This window comes from Conger conger, chromosome 1, assembly GCF_963514075.1.
Source record: "Conger conger chromosome 1, fConCon1.1, whole genome shotgun sequence".
NCBI lineage: Eukaryota > Metazoa > Chordata > Actinopteri > Anguilliformes > Congridae > Conger > Conger conger.
In genome coordinates, this window is record NC_083760.1 from 24,537,967 (window position 1) to 24,557,695 (window position 19,729).

Genomic DNA, 19,729 nt, shown 5'->3' on the forward strand with positions numbered 1-19,729 from the left:
TTAATTAGGCCTCTGGCCATTGCCAAGATGACCTGCAAGGGCTGTTCATCCGGTGAACACAGTTGTGCTCCATTTACTTGGTTCACTTTAGGTGGGAGTGAATGGTCAGGTTGCCGCTAAACAGCCTTTCAGCTGGGAATAACTGGGTCACTACAGGTGAGAGTAGGTGGTCCGTTTGCTCTGCTGTTATGAGTTTGATCCTCGGACACCTGGGTCACATTTTCATCACAAAACATTCTTGAAATACCGGGTACAGACAAGCTCTGGGAGAAGTGAATCATTGCTGCTCCATATCCACTTTCTTGGAACATGACTCATGCCCGTTTTCAGAAATAATTGTGAAGGAGAACCCTAGGGTCCACTGTCAGCATTGATGTGCAACTGCAGGGCCAGGAGCTGGGGAAGGAATCATTATGGCTCGGATAATTAGAGGATCACTGTGGTGTGACACAGATGTCTTATGCCACGACTGTGCTTCTCACTTCTGTCAAATCACTCTCTACATCCTGTATAGAATGGGACATAGAATAGGTGTTGCTTTTTGGTGTTTCTGTTTGGAGTGTCCTTGTTCTGATGGGCAGGCATTTCAGGGGCCCATTTTCTTTAAAAGGGCACAAATTGTTGCTTGGTTGGGTAGTGCTTTATCTATCAGTAAGATCATTTTCAATGTGAAGTGTTGCAATAAAACATAATGCATAAATGTATAGTAAATATGAAAAATAATATTAATTTGATGGTACATTGTGATACTTTTTTACTCTTCTCATTCTCTGCCTATCTTTGTATGTCCCTTCAACATTCTGTGACTTCAGTACATTAACAGTTGCTCTCCCTATTGTTTTATTACAAAGCTCTGACTGACGAGCTATCCCAGAATGCAATTGCATCTGAAAGGCTGGCGGACTAATGGGTGCTCAGGCATGCAAGTGTTGTCTCCCGCTGATAATGATTATTACAATGTTTCTCCGACATTTATCCATCCATCCATCTATTATCTGAACCCGCTTATCCTGATCAGGGTCGCAGGGGGGCTGGAGCCTATCCCAGCATACATTGGGCGAAAGGCAGGAATACACCCTGGACAGGTCGCCAGTCTATCTCAGGGCACACACACCATTCACTCACACACTCATACCTACGGGCAATTTAGACTCTCCAATCAGCCTAACGTGCATGTCTTTGGACTGTGGGAGGAAACCGGAGTACCCGGAGGAAACACACGCAGACACGGGGAGAACAGAGAGGCCCCGGCCGACGGAGAATTCGAACCCAGGACCTCCTTGCTGTGAGGCGGCAGTGCTACCCACTGCACCATCTCCGACATTTAAATACAGTAAAATGCAGTAGCTTAATCTCAAGTATATATATATATATATATATATATATATATACACAGCGGGTAAAATAAGTATTGAACACGTCACCATTTTTCTCAGTAAATATATTTCTAAAGGTGCTACTGACATGAAATTTAAACCTTAGATGTCCAGAAATTAAGTTATGTGTAATAAAATGGAATGACACAAGGAAAAAGTATGAATGAAGAAATGGAAGCCAAGACAACAGCTGAAATCTATCAGTAATCAGAAAGCAATCCTGCCCCTTGTCAGTGCAAATTAATATCAGCTGGTTCGGTCCCAATTGATGGCTTATAAAAAGGTGTCTCATTGCCAAGGTGTCACACAAGAAACAACTCATGATGGGTAAAAGCAAAGAACTCTCTCAAGACCTTCGCAACCTTATTGTTGCAAAACATACTAATGGCATTGGTTACAGAAGGATATCTAAACTTCTGAATGTTCCAGTGAGCACTGTTGGGGCCATAATCCGGAAGTGGAAACAACATCATTTCACCATAAGCCGGCCACGATCAGGTGCTCCTCGCAAGATTTCTGACAGAGGAGTCAAAAGAATTATCAGAAGAGTTGTCCAAGAGCCAATGACCACTTGTGGAGAGCTTCAGAAAGACCTGGAATTAGCAGGTACAATTGTTTCAAAGAAAACAATAAGTAACGCACTCAACAGCCATGGCCTATATGCACGCTCACCACGCAAGACTCCATTGCTGAAGAAAAAACATGTTGAAGCTCGTTTAAAGTTTGCTGCACAACATTTAGACAAGCCTGTGAAATACTGGGAGAATATAGTCTGGTCAGATGAGACCAAAATTGAACTCTTTGGATGCCATAATACACACCATGTTTGGAGGTCAAATGGCACAGCACATCACCCCAAAAACACCATACCAACAGTGAAGTTTGGAGGTGGGAACATCATGGTGTGGGGCTGTTTTTCAGCATACGGCACTGGCAAACTTCATGTAATTGAAGGAAGTATTGTCGTGAGCCACGGACCCCTTGCCGAGCTCAGACCTCACGTTCCCACGAGCAGTACCTCACCATGAGGTGTCTCGGGGACGAACTCAAGTACTCCGAACGTTCTGGAGCCCTGGTAAGTTCTACTGAACTTCCAGCCCAGTCTCGAAGTGAAGGGTGTGATGCAAATCTGGTATTCGATGTCCTGTATTCAATGTATTCCTCTAAAGAATCTTTATCACATATGATTATAGTAAGATATACTTTATTATAATCAATCAAAAGAATAGAGTTATACAGATTACAGTGTAAATATCATCTTTCAGTTTGCTGATCACATGCAAGTTACATATACCCCTTTAGCTCTTTCTAATTTACCTTTCCACCATGATGTTTAAAAGTCAAGGTACACCCCTCAAATACCCATCCTCCTCTTTGGCCTTTACCTTATCTTATGGCTCCCCCTTCACGGAGATAAAAGCTACTGAACTTCCATTAATACAATGGGTACGAACACCCCTAAAGTCTACTACTTATTTATATCGTACATAGTATCTTACTAAAAAATAAAAGACATAAAAATGAAAGGAAACTTATAACGTTGAGCTTCTATGTACTACTTTTCCTACTTTTACAAGTAATATAGATTATAATTACCACCCATGCCCTAAATATAGCCAGCTCGTTTTCTGCGGGATTTGATCCCTCCTCCTTGCTGTTGATGAGCTCTTTGAACAGCTGCATTGGTTTGGGAATCTGGGGCAGGATCAGGACCCAGACTTTCGAAAGATGTGACTTTGCACTTCGTATTTCTCCTGCCTGTTGTATGGGATGTGCACTGGTATGTCTTCGAACACGTCGGGGGTTTTGCAGTGCAGCCGCAGCATATGCCTCTCCTCACTGACACTGAGGTTAGGGGGGGAGGCTTCAGGTTCTTGCGTGGGTCCAGCAGGAAGGTAGCGTGGAGGAACCCCGCGTCCCGTCTGTTGGCCTCCAGGTGCAGTTCACGGCTCCAAGCATGTCGTAAAAGCCCTTTAACTCTTTCACCAGCTTTTCTGTATGATGAGGGATGCGCATGAACACCTCTTCGACATCAGTCCCGCTGCCACAACTCTTGGGCTAAGTCCGCACCGCGTACATCACTCTGTTCTCCATATCCAGATCCTGGAGTGGCGCGCAGAGGGAGCACGCCACTCCAGCTTGACTACAGCTGTCCTGCGTTGCTCTCTCTTCAACAGCTCGTAGATGTCTTCTGAAGCAAAATTCTAAGATCCCATCCTAAGGTCTAAAAGCTTATTCCTTATATATCTTTTTTGCATACAAAAGTTTACCTTTTTGATAAGAAATGTCCCCAATATTTCAAGCGGGAAGACATTTATCTCTTATGTAACTTGTTTTTAAATGATCATATTAATTATTTCTGTTTTTCCAATTGTCATTTTCTCATACCTCAAAAGAAATTTCCCCAATATTTTATCTCATGTGCCCCTCCGGTTTGGGAATTTCCACCATCTTAATATACGAGTGGAAAAACACTAGCTCTTATGTAATTTTTTAATGAACCTATTCATCACTGGTATTTGTCTCCCTGTCATAATCTCTCCTTGGACTCTCTCCAAACTTTGACTTCATACAAGCCAGAAGTTAGTGCCCTCCACCATCTCAACACACTCTTCAGGTGCCCCTCTCCGCGGCGCCTTAAGGGATCTACAAAGGACATCCAGCCAATAGCTGAGTGTAAATCATCCACCAACTCTTCTATAGTCAGTCCTTTGAATCTATCCGATAAATTATTTGTGCTATAATCAGGAAGGCCCTTGAAGCCTCTTAATTTTCTTTCGGTATTGACATCCCTTCCATTTTCCTTATTTTTGTTTTTCTTTAGCCAGGCATTGTGCCCCTCCCCTGTAGGGTTGGGGTATTCTGAGTCAGAACTTTAACCTTGCTCCTTAAAACCCTAAATCTAAGTCCCCCGACTTCAGACTCCTCTACTGACAAGTATGGCTGCTCATTATCTGTGAACCACATATTTTTCTTCTTACGGGCGTTCTTACTACCACCTCGATGGCGTGTGCGAGGGGTTAACAATGCATTCCTTCTGAACCCATCCCCCGTCAATCTCTCATCAGGGGGGCCTAGGGCCGGGTCCTCGACAGTATGAATGGAAAAATGTACCGAGACATTCTTGATAAAAATCTGCTGCCATCTACCAGGATGATGAAGATGAAACGAGGGTGGACATTTCAGCAAGACAATGATCCCAAACACACAGCCAAGGAAACTCTCACTTGGTTTCAGAGAAAGAAAATAAAGCTGCTAGAATGGCCCAGCCAATCACCTGACTTGAATCCAATAGAAAATCTATGGAAAGAACTAAAGATTAGAGTTCATAGAAGAGGCCCACAGAACCTTCAAGATTTGAGGACTGTTTGTGTGGAAGAATGGGCCAAAATCACACCTGAGCAATGCATGCAACTAGTTTCTTCATACAGGAGGCGTCTTGAAGCTGTTATTACCAACAAAGGCTTTTGTACGACGTATTAAATAAATTTAACTAAGTGTGTTCAATACTTTTTCCCTGTGTCATTCCATTTTACATTTTATTACACATAACTTAATTTATGGACATCTAAGGTTTGATTTCTTATTGATATTCATATTTACTGAGAAAAATGGTGACGTGTTCAATACTTATTTTACCCGCTGTATATATATATATATATTATATATATGAGAAGTTTCTTACTGGCTGATGTATATAGCCCCCCCCACCTCCAAGGCAGGTTAGAAGGGTTTAATTTCTCACACAGTTACACACACACTCATATACCTCTGTACCTGCCACACTTTTCCCCTTTGTCTTGTTACAGTAGTTAGACAGCATAAAGGAACAAAGGGCTGAGCATCTGCAGTAGAAACTTACTAAACAACCAGTCATTAAATAATTAGAGATGCTATTGATTTCTTTTTTTGTAAAACAGTTAATTAAACCGGTCATTTCCAGACAGGCTAAATTTAGATTGTGTATGCTTCGTTGTCAGGACACTACACTATTGAATACAACCCGTTTCGATTTTAACCATCCAACAAAAATAAACCTTTAATCTTACTAGCGCCGGTCAGATGGGAGCCACACTACATTAGCTACAGCTAACGTTAGGTAGCTCGTAAAGTTAGTTACCTAAAATATATTAGCTAGTACCTTGTTAACTAGGTAACGTAGACTCACAGTGTTCAAAACAGAAGATGGGAAAGTGGGGGCTCTCACCAGACATCAATGTCAATGGTAGCTTTTCTCCTGAACAGTTTATGTTCATGATGATGGTTGCTTTTTGGACCAATACTTATTGAGAACACGATAAATAAATGTATAAATTCCCTGCATTCGGAAGTCCATGTTAGCTCACAATGTTCTGAACACCTATTCACAATGTTCCAAACAAAAACTGAAGCATAACTAGTACAGTTTTGCACTGTTATGAAATTAATTTGAATTATTTGGTTAATCCTGCTTAATCGTGCTTAATTAAAACCTGATGCCGTCTATATAAAATTATGTATGTATATGCGTGAACAATTTTACAAGGAACACTTCTGTTAGTTCTTGGAGGACTAACTTGCCTTGATATTTAATTTGTATTATAAATTACTTCCAGTTTCAACAATAAGGGGGATGATAGGTAAGCACTTCGGGAATTTGAATCCACCACTATCTAATTTTTGACCATGTAGTACTCCTCACGGTTTTTGTGCTCTCCTGTAAACAATAGGGTTTATTCACTTTGGGTCACAAATCCTGAAAGATCGTGAACTGGATGACTCTGCTTGTTCCCCACAGACCTGGATGATCCTATCGTGACAGTCCACCAGAGCATAGGAGAGGCTAAGGAGCAGTTCTACTATGAGAGGACAGTCTTCCTGCGGTGTGTGGCCAACTCCAACCCCCCAGTCCGCTACAGCTGGCGGCGTGGGCGCGAGGTCCTCTCCCAGGGCTCTGACAAGGGCGTGGAGATTTATGAGCCTTTCTTCACACAGGTAAGCTCCCAAAGCAACACCCCAGAGCAACCGGAGATCAATCATGAAAATTCAGTGGGTGGTCATTTCAATGGAGGTTGCATATGGAAGGTCATTTCGCCGGGATACGAAATAACTGTTTCACGGGGAACACCTGGTTGAACATGACAAATTAAAGTGACAAATTAAAGTTTATGCATTAGAATGAGGAAGAAATGTGATGTGACTTTGACCGTGGAATGATTGTTGGTTCCAGATAGGGTGGTTGCAGTATCTGAGAAACTGCTGATCTCCCGGGATTTTCTTGCACAACAGTCTCTAGAGTTTGCAGAGAAAATGGTGATGGTGTGAAAAATTAAAACATCCAGTGAGCGGCAGTTCTGTGGGCAAAAACGTCTTGAGCCTCACTAGCTAACTCACTAGCTAGCCACTGCACAACATACACAGGCATATTTCCCAGAAATCTAGGCTAAAAAATTCATACATTTGGAAAAAACAAATGTTAGGAAACTATCTGACAGAGATAGTTTTATTTTTCATTCGTCAAATTTTTAACTTTTTCCCCCAAAACAGAGCAACCCTTATAAAATTGCCAATGTGGGCAGTGAGTATCACATGGATATCAGCCCTAAGATGTCCACATCATGCACTTTTCCGAATATTTTGCAGGTTGAAGATGCTATAAATTTTATTCCAGAGGAGCTGTGTGTCCTCACACACCAAAGTATGCAACCCAATAAAGTATAGCAATATAGCTGGAATGTCTGAAATTTCTGGAAACTTCTTCCAATAGCGTATTTCACATTTTCTTCACTTTTCATCATGAGGGGCAAATATGCAGGACTGAATCATAAAAGCTGGTCTAAGTGAAATAAAAAAGGGCATAAAAGGTTAAAACATTTCTATTTAAATGAAAATGTATAAAATATAAGGAATGACCTGTGGGCATGTGCTAGAGATGGGCAGGTGTGGAATTAAATCAGAAACTGTCAGTCAGTTTCAGTTTGTTCGCTTCCCCATCTTACCTGAGTGTTCCAGTAAAGATAGGAATGTATTGCTTCCACCTGGGCACTTGACCTTTTATCCTGTACAAGGGCTCTGTCTGAAAGCCTTCAGTGTTTTACCTTTGTAGTACTTTGTTAGGCTGTCTTCCAGTACTTGCTGAATGTTTCTGCAGAACATGTCTGTTAGGAAAAGCATGCTCTTGAAAGGCGATATTTACCTGTGCTTTGGAGTATGGGAGAGAGCGGAATTCTGAGGCTCTCCTACATCAAGAAAATTGCACTCAAGGATGGGTGGTTACAATGGAGCCATTCCACCACGGACTGACTGGAGATTGATGGGTACAATCAGGAGGAGAAGCAGTGGCCGGTTCCATTGTCGGCTGAGCCTGGGAACTCTGTCTCCACCACAATATCTTGCAAAGTGCCATCACTGATGGATGAAATCACAAGGAGGAGACCATAGTGCCATTCCAAGCACTGGAAGACAATTGTTTTGGTAATTTGCAAAGGCAGACATCCCCATTGGGGAGCTCACTACCTTTATTTTATATTCTTCTGTATTCCCATGGACAGCATTGAACACAGTGGATCAGACGGCACATTTAATACTCTAACTTGTTTTTCAATCTAAACATGAGAATACCATTTAACATGCCAAAAGCCTCAAATGCTTGTTCTTGAAGGTGACGTTCTTGATGTTCTGCTGAGACGTCGATACCCCTCCACCACCTCTAGACACGGCACGATTTTTCGTGATCCGCGTTGCGGCTGGGACTGTATGTCCTCAGTCCTGCTGCCCCTTGTTTTTCAGCTGAAATATCTGTCCTCATGTATCAAAGTAGAGATGCCCGCCAAAGTCAGAGAAAGAGGAAAAAAGGGTGAGCGAGAGAGCATAAATCTGTGACTAATCAAATTACGTCCGAATAATAAAGAGTAATTTGATAAATGGCTGCATGTCCAAGGACCATTACAATGCAGGCTCCCAGATGCCTTCATTTTTCATTTAGGGTGAAGCTTAGATCGAATAGGCTCTGCTTGGCTCTTGGCCAGGCTATTGTGTTTCAGCTTTTGTTCTATACAGGCAAAGTATATGGTAATGTCTCTTTTGTTATTAAGCCGTCAAGTCGAAGGACTGTGTATGTCTTGGCAGAATTCCTTCTCTACGGTCTGACAGGCCTCGCTGCCACAACAGCTGCCCCCGCTTCACTAAGGACATAGAACGAAAAAGCTTACCTTTGACCTTCATGAGCTGATCCTCCCGCATGAGCCGCCTACTGTCAATCACCGCAAATGTATCCGGACATATATTTGCTCTTGTGTTATCTTGCCAATTAAGGGATAGACTTGGAGATGAGGGAGGTGGCCATTGAATAAAGTTGGAGGGAAAAACTTGCCTGTATAAATAATTCTGGTGCATAATTTAACAACAAAATAATAAGTTGTCTTACTGAAACATATTTATTGTAATAGTTTTTGTTTGCCTATGTGGCTCCTCTGGAAGACAGTCTGTCTCTTAGGTAATTGTTCTTAAAAAGGTAAAGCCTTTGTCAACATTTGATGTGGGCTGGATGATGGCAGGTAGTAGATAGTTATTGGGGGGGGGGGGGTTAAAGTGTGAGCCCCCTGTACCACATTATAAGGGCCTATAGAACAGCATCAGACCACAGTCCAGGTTTTCCCGGCCTGGTTTAATAAATCTCAGAATGCACATCTCTACAAATATGCGAGGGGAATAATAAAACTTGTCCAATTAAGCAGCTCATTAATTCAAGTAGGTAATTAGGGGCTCCGGTGATATGACAAAAAACAGATCTCCCACCTTGGTTCTAAAATATGGACATAAATTAGTGCCTACTGATCAGGAAGCATGTACACATTCATGCAGTGAATACAGAATGCATTAGCACAGGGGTCAGCTACTGGGATTGGCCCAATGGCAGATCAGATGAGAGATGATGCTCCCCAACTCTGTTTCTGGAGACCTATAGTACCTTCCTGTATGTTTTCATTTCAACCCTAATTTGGCACACCTGGTTCTAATAATTATCATCTCACAGAGATCTCTAGCTGTTGACTGACGTATGCTTTTTTATGGTTGGAGTGAAAACTTACAAGACAGTAGATTTCCAGAAACAGGGCTGGGTAGACCTGCTCTAAATGCTGCACTATACACTGTTGTTGTTATTGATCTGAGTTGCAGGGGGAGACAAAGATCTTAAAGCTGAAGAACCTTCGACCTCAGGACTATGCCAACTACAGCTGCATTGCCTCAGTCCGGAATGTATGCGGCATCCCAGACAAGAACGTCCTCTTTAGGCTCACCAACAAAACAGGTAGTGTGTGCATGTGTGTGTGTGTGTGTGTGTGTGTGAGAGAGAGAGAGAGAGAGAGAGAGATCTGTCCCAATTCTCAGTGTTCACACTGCCCTAACGTTCAACTCCTCATTTGCATCTATTTGCATTCTTTACCTCAGTGAACACAAGTTCCTAATGGTGTCTGCATTGTTTGCCGGGAGTTCCACCTCTTTTTAATCTTCTATGGAAATAGAATATATACAATGGTGGAAATATTTGGACCAAGATATTTAATACTGCCAGCGTAGGTGAGGGGTGAGTTTTGAGATGCAGAATTCCTGCATTGCAGCATGTATTTATGGGTAAAATAGTAGATTTTGTCCAGTTTATAGCATAGTAGGATATTTCGGAGAATTAATGAATGAGCTTGATGGCCTCATGCAGGGAGTTTGATGGGTCTTGTAGGTAGAGCAATATATCATCTGCGTAAAGGCTGAGGCGTATGGTTTTTAACTGAAGAGTGAAGAGGGGATTGATGGAACTCCCAAACTGAATATGTTTTTCAAAATAAACAAGTCAGAAGGGATTTTTTTGCACATTTCTGCCACTTCTTTGGCTCCTTTCCAGGCTCTGATTAAAAGGTGCAGGGTTTAACGTGTCACAGACATCCTTTTGGCCTGTTCCATGCTGTCAGTCTTGAATAAATGGTCGCCTTTACTGTTACTCATGGGTCCCCTGTGGAGCCCCTATTCTTCGGCGCGAGGACCGGATCTTATGTAACAACATTAGCGGGAGTCCGAGACAGGCTCCATACCCTATCTCCTCTGACCTTTCCTGTGAGTGATATTAGGCCCAAAAGTAAATCCCACTGTGCCGGATGAAAGGGCCAGCATGCCCCGAAATGGCGCCTGGATTGACTGCGTCGCCTTTCATAAGTGCATCGGGCCAGCATTAATGCCATTTGTATCTCAGCGGGTGCTGGATGGGCTGATGGTCAAGCAGCTTGCCCCCTCTGGCCAAATATATCAAAAAAGCAGTATGGTCTGTCAGTGTAAGGAATGCCAGTGCCACTTTTTGTCAGTGGGTCATAGTGATTGAGGGGGTCTCCGAGATTGATGGTTCTCCATGGACAAGGGCAGCTAATGTCAATATCTCCATATTGTATCATCTTCAGCAATTTGATCATTGGACAAAGTGTTGGTCGTCTTGATTATTTCTTCCAAATCATCTTCTTAACATTAAGTGTGATCTCAGATCTCAGATTTGCACTGTAGTGTTTACAATGACATAAACATTTTTACAGAAAAAAATGCACACATTTTCTGTACATGGAATGTAGAACCAGGACCTCTAGTTGTAGTCATAACTTTAAATGGATGATTGCTCTCATTCTGTTTCCATTTACTTTGCATGATTAACAAATGTAAATTATTTTGAGATATAATTATTGTTTTTTGCATCATGCACTTGTTTATCATTTTCCTATATCCATGTTTTTCATGACATAAAATGTGTTAGTATGTCCAGCAAAGATTCTGTAGCTCAATGAACAGCACAGATTTCCCAAATTCTTTTTTCAAGCTAGAATTGGTTCAAGACACTTAAAGGGTTTTTCTCTTTAAATCTCAGCTCTCTAATGTTTAAATCGTTTTTAAAAATGAACACCATGCTATGAGATACAATGCAGAGAAAGCTTAGAATTCTTTGCTAATTAATTATTCATATTATTGCCATCCTTGTCACATTGTAATTATCTCTTTGTCATTATCATTTCTTCATCATTATGGCTACATATTGGTGTTGATTGTACAGATATTTAATTGGTTGGTTGTTAATCAAGCAAAATAAATGGAAACAGGTTGAGTGTACTATTCGGTTTAAACACCCTCACATTTTGTTCTTTAAGGAACACATTTCCTAAATACACCCTGAAAGTACAATAATGTTATATTTAGGTAGGAATAAGTATGTTTTACAAGCAAAAAAATGACAAATTAATTATTTATTGCCGGCTAGGGGTACAATTGTATGTAGGGTACCACCCCAGTGACACATTTTTTACCTTTTTTCCTGCAAATTAAAGTAATGCCCTGCTTCACTGTGCACTCAGCCATCACTCCATTATACAATTGTATATTTCAACACGACACAATTTAATTAATTAATTCAATTAATATCCTAGCATGCAAGAACTCACTATATGTATTCATTCTGCTATTAATTTAATGGTATGATTGATGAACAAGAACTGTAAATGGAAACAGCTTTTGAATAATCATCCTTTAAACCTAAGTTACACTAATTATTAATAAAAAAATGTATGCAAGGTAATGCTTTGTCTCCTTCAACGGCTTCAAATTGTGTAATCCAGTGCCTCCGTCTGGGATTTCTCCTCATTCCTTGATGCCTGTCTCTCTCTAATCTCCTCTGTGGAGCTGAGGAGTGCACGCCTGACCCACTACTGGCACTGGCTGAAGGAAGCTGAAGCAATAAACCACAGCTTTGCCAGTTCCGCCACTAAATCTCCTTTGTCGATGCCTCATCTGCAGATGGGTGTCGAGTATATTGTATCCCTGTGATTGTGAATACAAGTAACAGTCTCACTTGGTGATTAGAGTACTGGACTGTATTGTAGTGAAGACTGCATGCATTGGACAATAGTGTAGCAAATTGACCAGTGTAATAAATTATCATGACAGACAGTGCCTTGAAACCAATGAAGTTGAACTTTGCCTAAGGGTCTGCAAAGCTATTTGATGCACAGGTGTCAGGTCTGGTTAAGACGGTAAAGCTTGCATTGTGTTTTTTGTAGCATCGCCTACCATCAAACTGCTGGGGGATGACCCTGTGGTGGTGAACCCGGGCCAGACGGTGACTCTGGTGTGCATCGCGTCTGACAGGGAGCCCACGCCCACCCTCACGTGGGTGCGGAATACGGAAACGCTGCCAGAGAAGAGCGTCCTGAACGGGGGCACCCTCACCCTGCCCGCAGTCACCTCTGACGACGCGGGGGTCTACAGCTGCGTGGCTAACAACAACGTGGGCAACCCCGCCAAGAAATCCACCACCGTAGTGGTCAGAGGTAAGCCTCACCATGTCTCTTTTTGCAACGGGAGTAGTGGTGGGTGTGAAAGATGGCGAACGTTAGCAAAGTTAGTGCGCGGCGAACAAAAATGGCTGTCGACAGGGTTGACGTTGAGAGAACAAGAGTTGACAATCCTTTGGCTGTTATAATGCCCTTTAATCAATGTAATATTCATATTAAAGGGGCCTTGGTGGCAAACTAAATGGAATGTTCATTTAAAATCATTCAACAGTATCTGTTTGCTGCAAACATGCAGTAGTTTGCCATGAACGTCTGCTTTTATTGGGATGATGCTGCCTTGTGGTACTGCATCACCATTCTTGGTGATTACTAGACAGATGTACTTGATGTCTTCATTGGTCCTAAAAATTATAGCTATACTGTAGGGTGGGTTAGTAGCCACAGCTCTATGATCTGTTGTATTTTTCCTTGCTTGCTTGATTAATTTATTCAATTATACTCTTCCTACTCTGCATTCATTTGTGCAATGACTACAGAGCAGCCTATTTTTTTTTTTGTCTCTGTCGGAGAATTAAATTAGAAAAGCAACCTCCTCAACCCACCACAAAATACCAGCAGATAAAACATTAAATGATGCAACTGTTTTATGTAACAGTTATTAATATGCATAATATATTAATAGTTACATAAAAATGTGGTGCATTACTTATTTAAACTAGACCCACTCCATGAGGGGAAATACAAAGGATTAATTATTTTTATCACCACAGTGATGGTATCTGTATATGTGTGACCTTTGATGAAGTGCTGGGATGGTCTCCAGTTGTATATATGCAGATATGGATATTATATACTGTAGCATTCCAAACTGACTTACACTGGCAGCAATATTCAGACTGTGGAACGTTCTGCAAACACGACAGAACCAAAAAGACAGGAAGAGGGTGAAGCCATACCTTTTATGTAATTTGGTGCACCCCTACTGGTTACTATGGCTCAAAACATGCCTGGAGAAGTGCTAGTAGCATCTGTTAGGAGGCAATGCATAATTAGTGCACAATCATTAGGGTACGGTGTAATGACATGACAATGCTCACGGGAAAGACAATAAAGATCATTGGTACAAAGAGCATCAATGGAGCACAGAGCACCAAAACAGCACACACAGTTGGGAAGAAACATACAGTGGTGTGAAAAAGTGTTTGCCCCCTTCCTGATTTCTTATTTTTTTGCTGCTAAGGGTGGCCCAACCAGTTATTAGGTTTAGGGAGCAATCACTTTTTCACACAGGGCCATGTAGGTTTGGATTTTTTTTCTCCCTTAATAATAAAAACCTTCATTTTGTGTTTACTTGTGTTGTCTTTCACTAATATTTAAATTTGTTTGATGATCTGAAACATTTAAGTGTGACAAACATGCAAAAAAATAAGAAATCAGGAAGGGGGCAAACACTTTTTCACACCACTGTAACTGCAGTCACATACTTGCTCATATAATACAGGTGCATCTCAAAAAATTTTAATATCGTGGAAAAGTTAGTTAAAGTTTTTTTTATCCCGTAATTTAATTCAAAAACTGAAACTTTCATATATTCTAGATTCATTACACATAAAGTGAAATATTTCAAGCTTTTTTTTTATCTTGATGATTACAGCTAATGAAAATGAAAATCAAAAATCCAGTATCTGAAAATATAAGAATATTACATAAGAAATGTCGACGTTCTGAAAAGTATGTTAATTAATGCACTCAATACTTGGTCGGGCAATCATACTGACTTGACAGATGTCCAGTAGACACTCATTCACACCCTCCACAAGGAGGGTAAGCTACAGAAGGTCATTGTTGAAATGGTGTTCACAGTGCTGTATCAAAGCATATTCATGGAAAGTTGACTGGAAGGGAAAAGTATGGTAGGAAAAGGTGTGCAAGTAACAGGGATGACCGCAGCCTTGAGAGGATTGTCAAGCAAAGCCGATTCAAGAACTTGGGGGAGTTTCACAAGGAGTGGAGTTGGTGCATCAAGAGCCACCCCACACAGATGTGTCCAGGAAATGGGCTATAAGTGTCGCATCCCTAGTGTCAAGCCACTTCTGAACCAGAGACAACGTCAGAAGCGTCATACCTGGGCTAAGGAGAAAAATAACTGGACTGTTGCTCAGGGGTCAGTGAAATTTTGCATTTCATTTGGAAATCAAGGACCCAGAATCTGGAGGAAGAGTGGAGAGGCACAGAATCCAAGTTGCATGAAGTCCAGTGTGAGGTTTCCACAGCTAGTGTTTATTTGGGTGTCATTTGCTGGTGTTGGTCCACTGTGTTTTATCAAGTCCAGAGTCAACACAGTCGTCTACCAGCTGATTTCCTTTTCCAGTAGGACTTGGCACCTGCACACAGTGCCAAAACTACTAGTAACTGGTTCGCTGACCATAGTATTACTGTGCTTGATTGGCTAGCCAACTCGCCTGACCTGAACCCAATACAGAATCTATGGGGTATTGTCAAAGGAAGATGAGAGGCACCGGACCCAACAATACAGACGAGCTGAAGGCCCCTTTCAAAGCAGCCTGGGCTCCCATAACCCCTCAGCTGTGCCACAGGCTGATTGCCTCCATGCCACACCGCATTGATGCAGTAATTTGTGCAAAAGGAGCCCCTACCAACTATTGAGTGCATAAATGAACATACTTTTCAGAAGGTCGACATTTCTGTATTATAAATCCTTTTTTTGATTGGATTATGTAATATTCTAATATTTTGAGGAACTGGATTTTTGATTTTCAAGAGCTATCAGCCATAATCATCAAAATTAAAACAAAAAAAGGCTTTCAAAAGTCTTATTGAAAATATTTTCAGTTAAATATTTCACTTTATGTGTAATGAATCTAGAATATATGAAAGTTTCACTTTTTGAATTCAATTCCGGAAAAAAATGAACTTTTCCGCGATATTCTAATTTTTTTAGATGCACCTGTATGTTTTCTATAAGGTCAATTTCAGACACAACAATGCATATACTACTCTTTTGAAAATTACATAAATACTGTATCAGGACTATAAAGAGGCATATGTATTTTGGCTCACGTGTGATCATGTCCTTCCCTTGATAACCAACAATTGACAAGATCAAATAGTATACAGTGCCCTCCATAATGTTTGGGAGAAAGACCCATCATTTGTTTATTTGCCTCTGTACTCCTCTGTACTTGAGATTTGTAATAAAAAAGACCATGTGGTTAAAGTACACATTGTCCGATTTTTATAAAGGGCATTTTTATACATTTTGGTTTTGTCATGTCGAAATTTCAGCAGTGTTTATACATAGTCCTCCCATTTCAGGGCACTATAATGTTTGGGACACAGCAATGTTATGTAAATGAAAGGATTATGTTGATAGGTCACAGACATCAGGAAGTCATGGCATGCAAAGTATATTCAACAAAATACTAAACATGACTACTTTCATTTACATAATATTGCTGTGTCCAAAACATTATGGTGCCCTGAAATGGAGAGACTATGTTCAAACACTGCTGTAATTTCTACAGGGTGAAACCAAAATGTATAAAAATGCCCTTTATTAAAATCTGACAATGTGCACTTTAACCACATGTGATCTTTTTCATTACAAATCAGAAATTGTGAGTACAGAGGCAAATAAATAAATGATGGGTCTTTGTCCCAAACAGTATAGAGGGCACTATAGCTTTGAAATAGCATGTTTTTTTGGGGGGTTTTTTGCCAAGCCAGGCCAATTTCTCTGACCTTTGCTTACTGCCCACTCACACCCACATCTTGCTCTTTTCTCTATATCTCCCCTGCCTTGTCTCCTCCTTTCTGTCATTTAACCATTTCCCAAAGAAAATCCCCCATATGCTAAGACATCTTTTTTCTGCATGTGGGGCCCTGGTTTGACTAAATCCCTTCATTTCTCAGGACATAAGTGGTGTCCGATAACAGGGAAAACCAGATTTGCATGTGCTGGGGGGGAGGGGGTGGCAGTCTTTGCAAAGGCTGACAGGCTGGTTATTGGGAGGCGAATTCCCTTTAAAGCCAAGCAGGCTACTGACAGATACAGAGATCTCCTCCAGTGCTCAGCCAAGAGATGCTTCCATACAAGCAAGGTCCCCTGCCCTACATATGAAAAATGTGTTGAATTTAACATTTTATTTTTATTTAACCTTTTTTAGTCAGATGATAATTTTTTTCCCCAATGTGGTATGCCAAGTTGTATTCGCAAACCAGTCCCTTGGATACTGTGCTTACAATTCCGGAGCTGACAAGCAAGCACTCTCCAACAAAACACACTCTGTTGTTAGCTGCCACTTGTTTTCAGTCTGTTGTTACCCAGCAGAGCTCTCACATTGGTTCAGAGGTTCACTCCATGTGCAGCATGTGCAGAAAGACTGCAAAAAATAATATATAAAACTATAATCAATAAATACTTAGTTATTTAGCTGACGCTTTTAACCAACACATCTTACAGTTGATTAGACTATGCCGATGCTATGAGCAATTATGCACTGCCCTGCAGTGATGTTGGCCACAGTCAGCAGTGGCACAACCTGAATTTGGGGTGCTGCTACAATGGAACACTGTTCTAACAGCAATAGCCACAAAGTAACCCAGAAATGATATTATTGACACAATGAAGTCAATGCATTATGCTGTAATATGTTAGAATGTATTCCAACCTCATTTATATCAATGTGTGAATCCCTTGTTAAAAGTCTTATTGTTTCACTTCATTATGTCTGTGTTTTAATTAACAGATCGCATACTTATATAGATTTTGTACTCTCTGATGCATCATAGTGAAGACCTTAATGGAAATATTACGTATTGGACTCTTTCATTGACTGTCTTTCACTTCATTTTTCTCCACCTCCAACAAAAGCTACCAATCAAAATGTACCGTGTACACATAAGCTTTTGGGACCCTATTTGAGTGAACATGCATGGCAGGCTGCTATGCAGAGATGTTAAACGTGAAAGATTAAACATGCACTTGTCAAAAATAATGCCTGTAGAAGTAGGGACTAGTCTCTGAGGAATGGGCTAAAACACAGTATGCCTCTGCACTTGCCTCATTAAAGTCTTATTGTGTCAAGCTATTGTTAGCTCTGTTTTAGAGAAATCACCAACATACATTATGAAAGGAAGGCGGCCTTGTCAGAGAGAGGAAGTGTAGCATAACATATTGCTTGAATGCTTGCTGTTGGAAGTTGTCCCAACAGAATACTTGCCCGAGAGGCTTTGTCTTCTCAACAGCCACGTTAGATGGCTGCGTCGGCCTACAAATTATTTCTCTGGTAAATGCTCCCAAAAATGAGGGTGGCCATTTTATTGAGACAAAAGTAGCTACACTGAGGCAGTTTCACAGGAGCGTACTTGATGTCATTGCTCCAGTATCCCCAGATGGAATTCTCTTAAGCGCACAGCATTTTATAGAAAAAGTAGGACATCACCCTGCATTTGTTCTTAATCACAGATTAGTGGTCAGATGAAGGCTGGGATTAAATTGCCATTGTGGCCCACAGTCTAATCACGAATTATAAAGATGATATAAACACTTGGTTTCAAGGTCAGTTGTATTTACCTTAAATTGAAACTGTTAATAGAGTGTCTACTGTGGTTTTGTGTTTCATTCAACATTTGCCTTCGCGGCAAGAATACCGGCAGCCAGGAAAAAATACTTGCAAGGTTCTGACAGTAGGGGGCAGCCGTGTTGCATTCCACAAAACGCAAATGGTGTGGCAAGTGTATGACCACTTCAACTGTCTGAATTCTGCACTAACCAAACAACAGAAATGTATCTATAACATTACTTTACATTACTATTCTCCTGTCTAGCTCTTAAGAGTATAATATCGGTCTAGCTAAATCGGTAGCTGAATAGGAAGCACAATTAACTGATACAATAAAGATTGTGGTGAACAAGTTGTTAATAGATAAATGGGGGGACACATGACCACTAAAATGAATAATTTGGTAATGAAGCATCTAAAGATAGGCTAAAGCAAATGATAACATGACAAACCTGCATTGTGTTAATGAGTTTACTGTTTAAGAAATATGAACGAACTGAAACATGTTAAATAACTGAAAGGAGCCTATTGATTTACTGATCCATTTAAATATGTTGTTACCTTTTAATATATGCTAATTGTTTGCAATATAGCACAATAAACACAAAATAGGATTTGTACTCTTCATGTCATGCTTAGCTAACTATTTCTCACATAACATGGCTTAGAGGGTATAAATAATTCCTCTAAACATGAAAAGCACCTAATTAAGAAAAAATAACAGCTTGTTCTAGGATTGTAACTCTGTTCACAGGCGGTTTGCAGCATGGGTGGTCATTTGAATTTTGTACCTTCATATCTCCTAGCAAGTGAGCCACACTGCTTCCTCCTTTCGTGATTTTTTACAGTATGCCATAGCCTATCTACCTGTTTTAGAATTTCAAAAATTCCTTTCTGAAAACAGAATACAAAAAACATATGTAGAACAGCAGGACAAAAGCGCTGAAGCGAACCAATTTGCATATTCGATTATATTCTATGAGTGAGCGCTAACAAGAGAGACTTACTGCAGACATACACTCAATGACCACTTTATTAGCTAGACCTGTACACCAGCAAACATTTAATCAGCCAATCATGTGGCAGCAACTAAATGCATAAAAGCATGCAGACGTGGCCAAGAGAAGGCTGTTTTTCAGCCCAAGGGTCAGAATAGGGAAGAAATGTGATCTAAGTGACTTTGACCGTGGAGTGATTGTTGGTGCCAGACAGGGTGGTTTGAGTATCTCAGAAATTTCATGTACGACAGTCTCTAGAGTTGAATGGAATAGAATGGTGCGAAAAACAAAAAAAACATCCATTGAGCAGCAGTTCTGAAGGCAAAAAGCGTTTTGTTAATGAGAAGGGGCGAACAGAAGAGCATCTCTGTTATTTTTCTGTTAGCTCTGTTCTTGACATGTTAATGAAAATGTGTAGGTTTTCAGTGAATTAAGGGGAACATTACAATGTGAAATTTTATACTAAATAAATT

General features: G+C 40.7%; 1 protein-coding gene across 1 annotated transcript in view; it reads left to right on the forward strand.

Moving 5' to 3' along the window:
• Positions 1 to 19,729, forward strand: part of mdga2a (MAM domain containing glycosylphosphatidylinositol anchor 2a) — a 246,608-nt gene that overhangs the window by 119,952 nt on the left and 106,927 nt on the right. Inside the window, exons 4-6 of the mRNA XM_061247358.1 lie at positions 6,154 to 6,350; positions 9,534 to 9,666; positions 12,440 to 12,709. Coding sequence (XP_061103342.1) covers positions 6,154 to 6,350; positions 9,534 to 9,666; positions 12,440 to 12,709 — 600 coding nt within the window. The remainder of the gene's footprint in view (positions 1 to 6,153; positions 6,351 to 9,533; positions 9,667 to 12,439; positions 12,710 to 19,729) is intronic.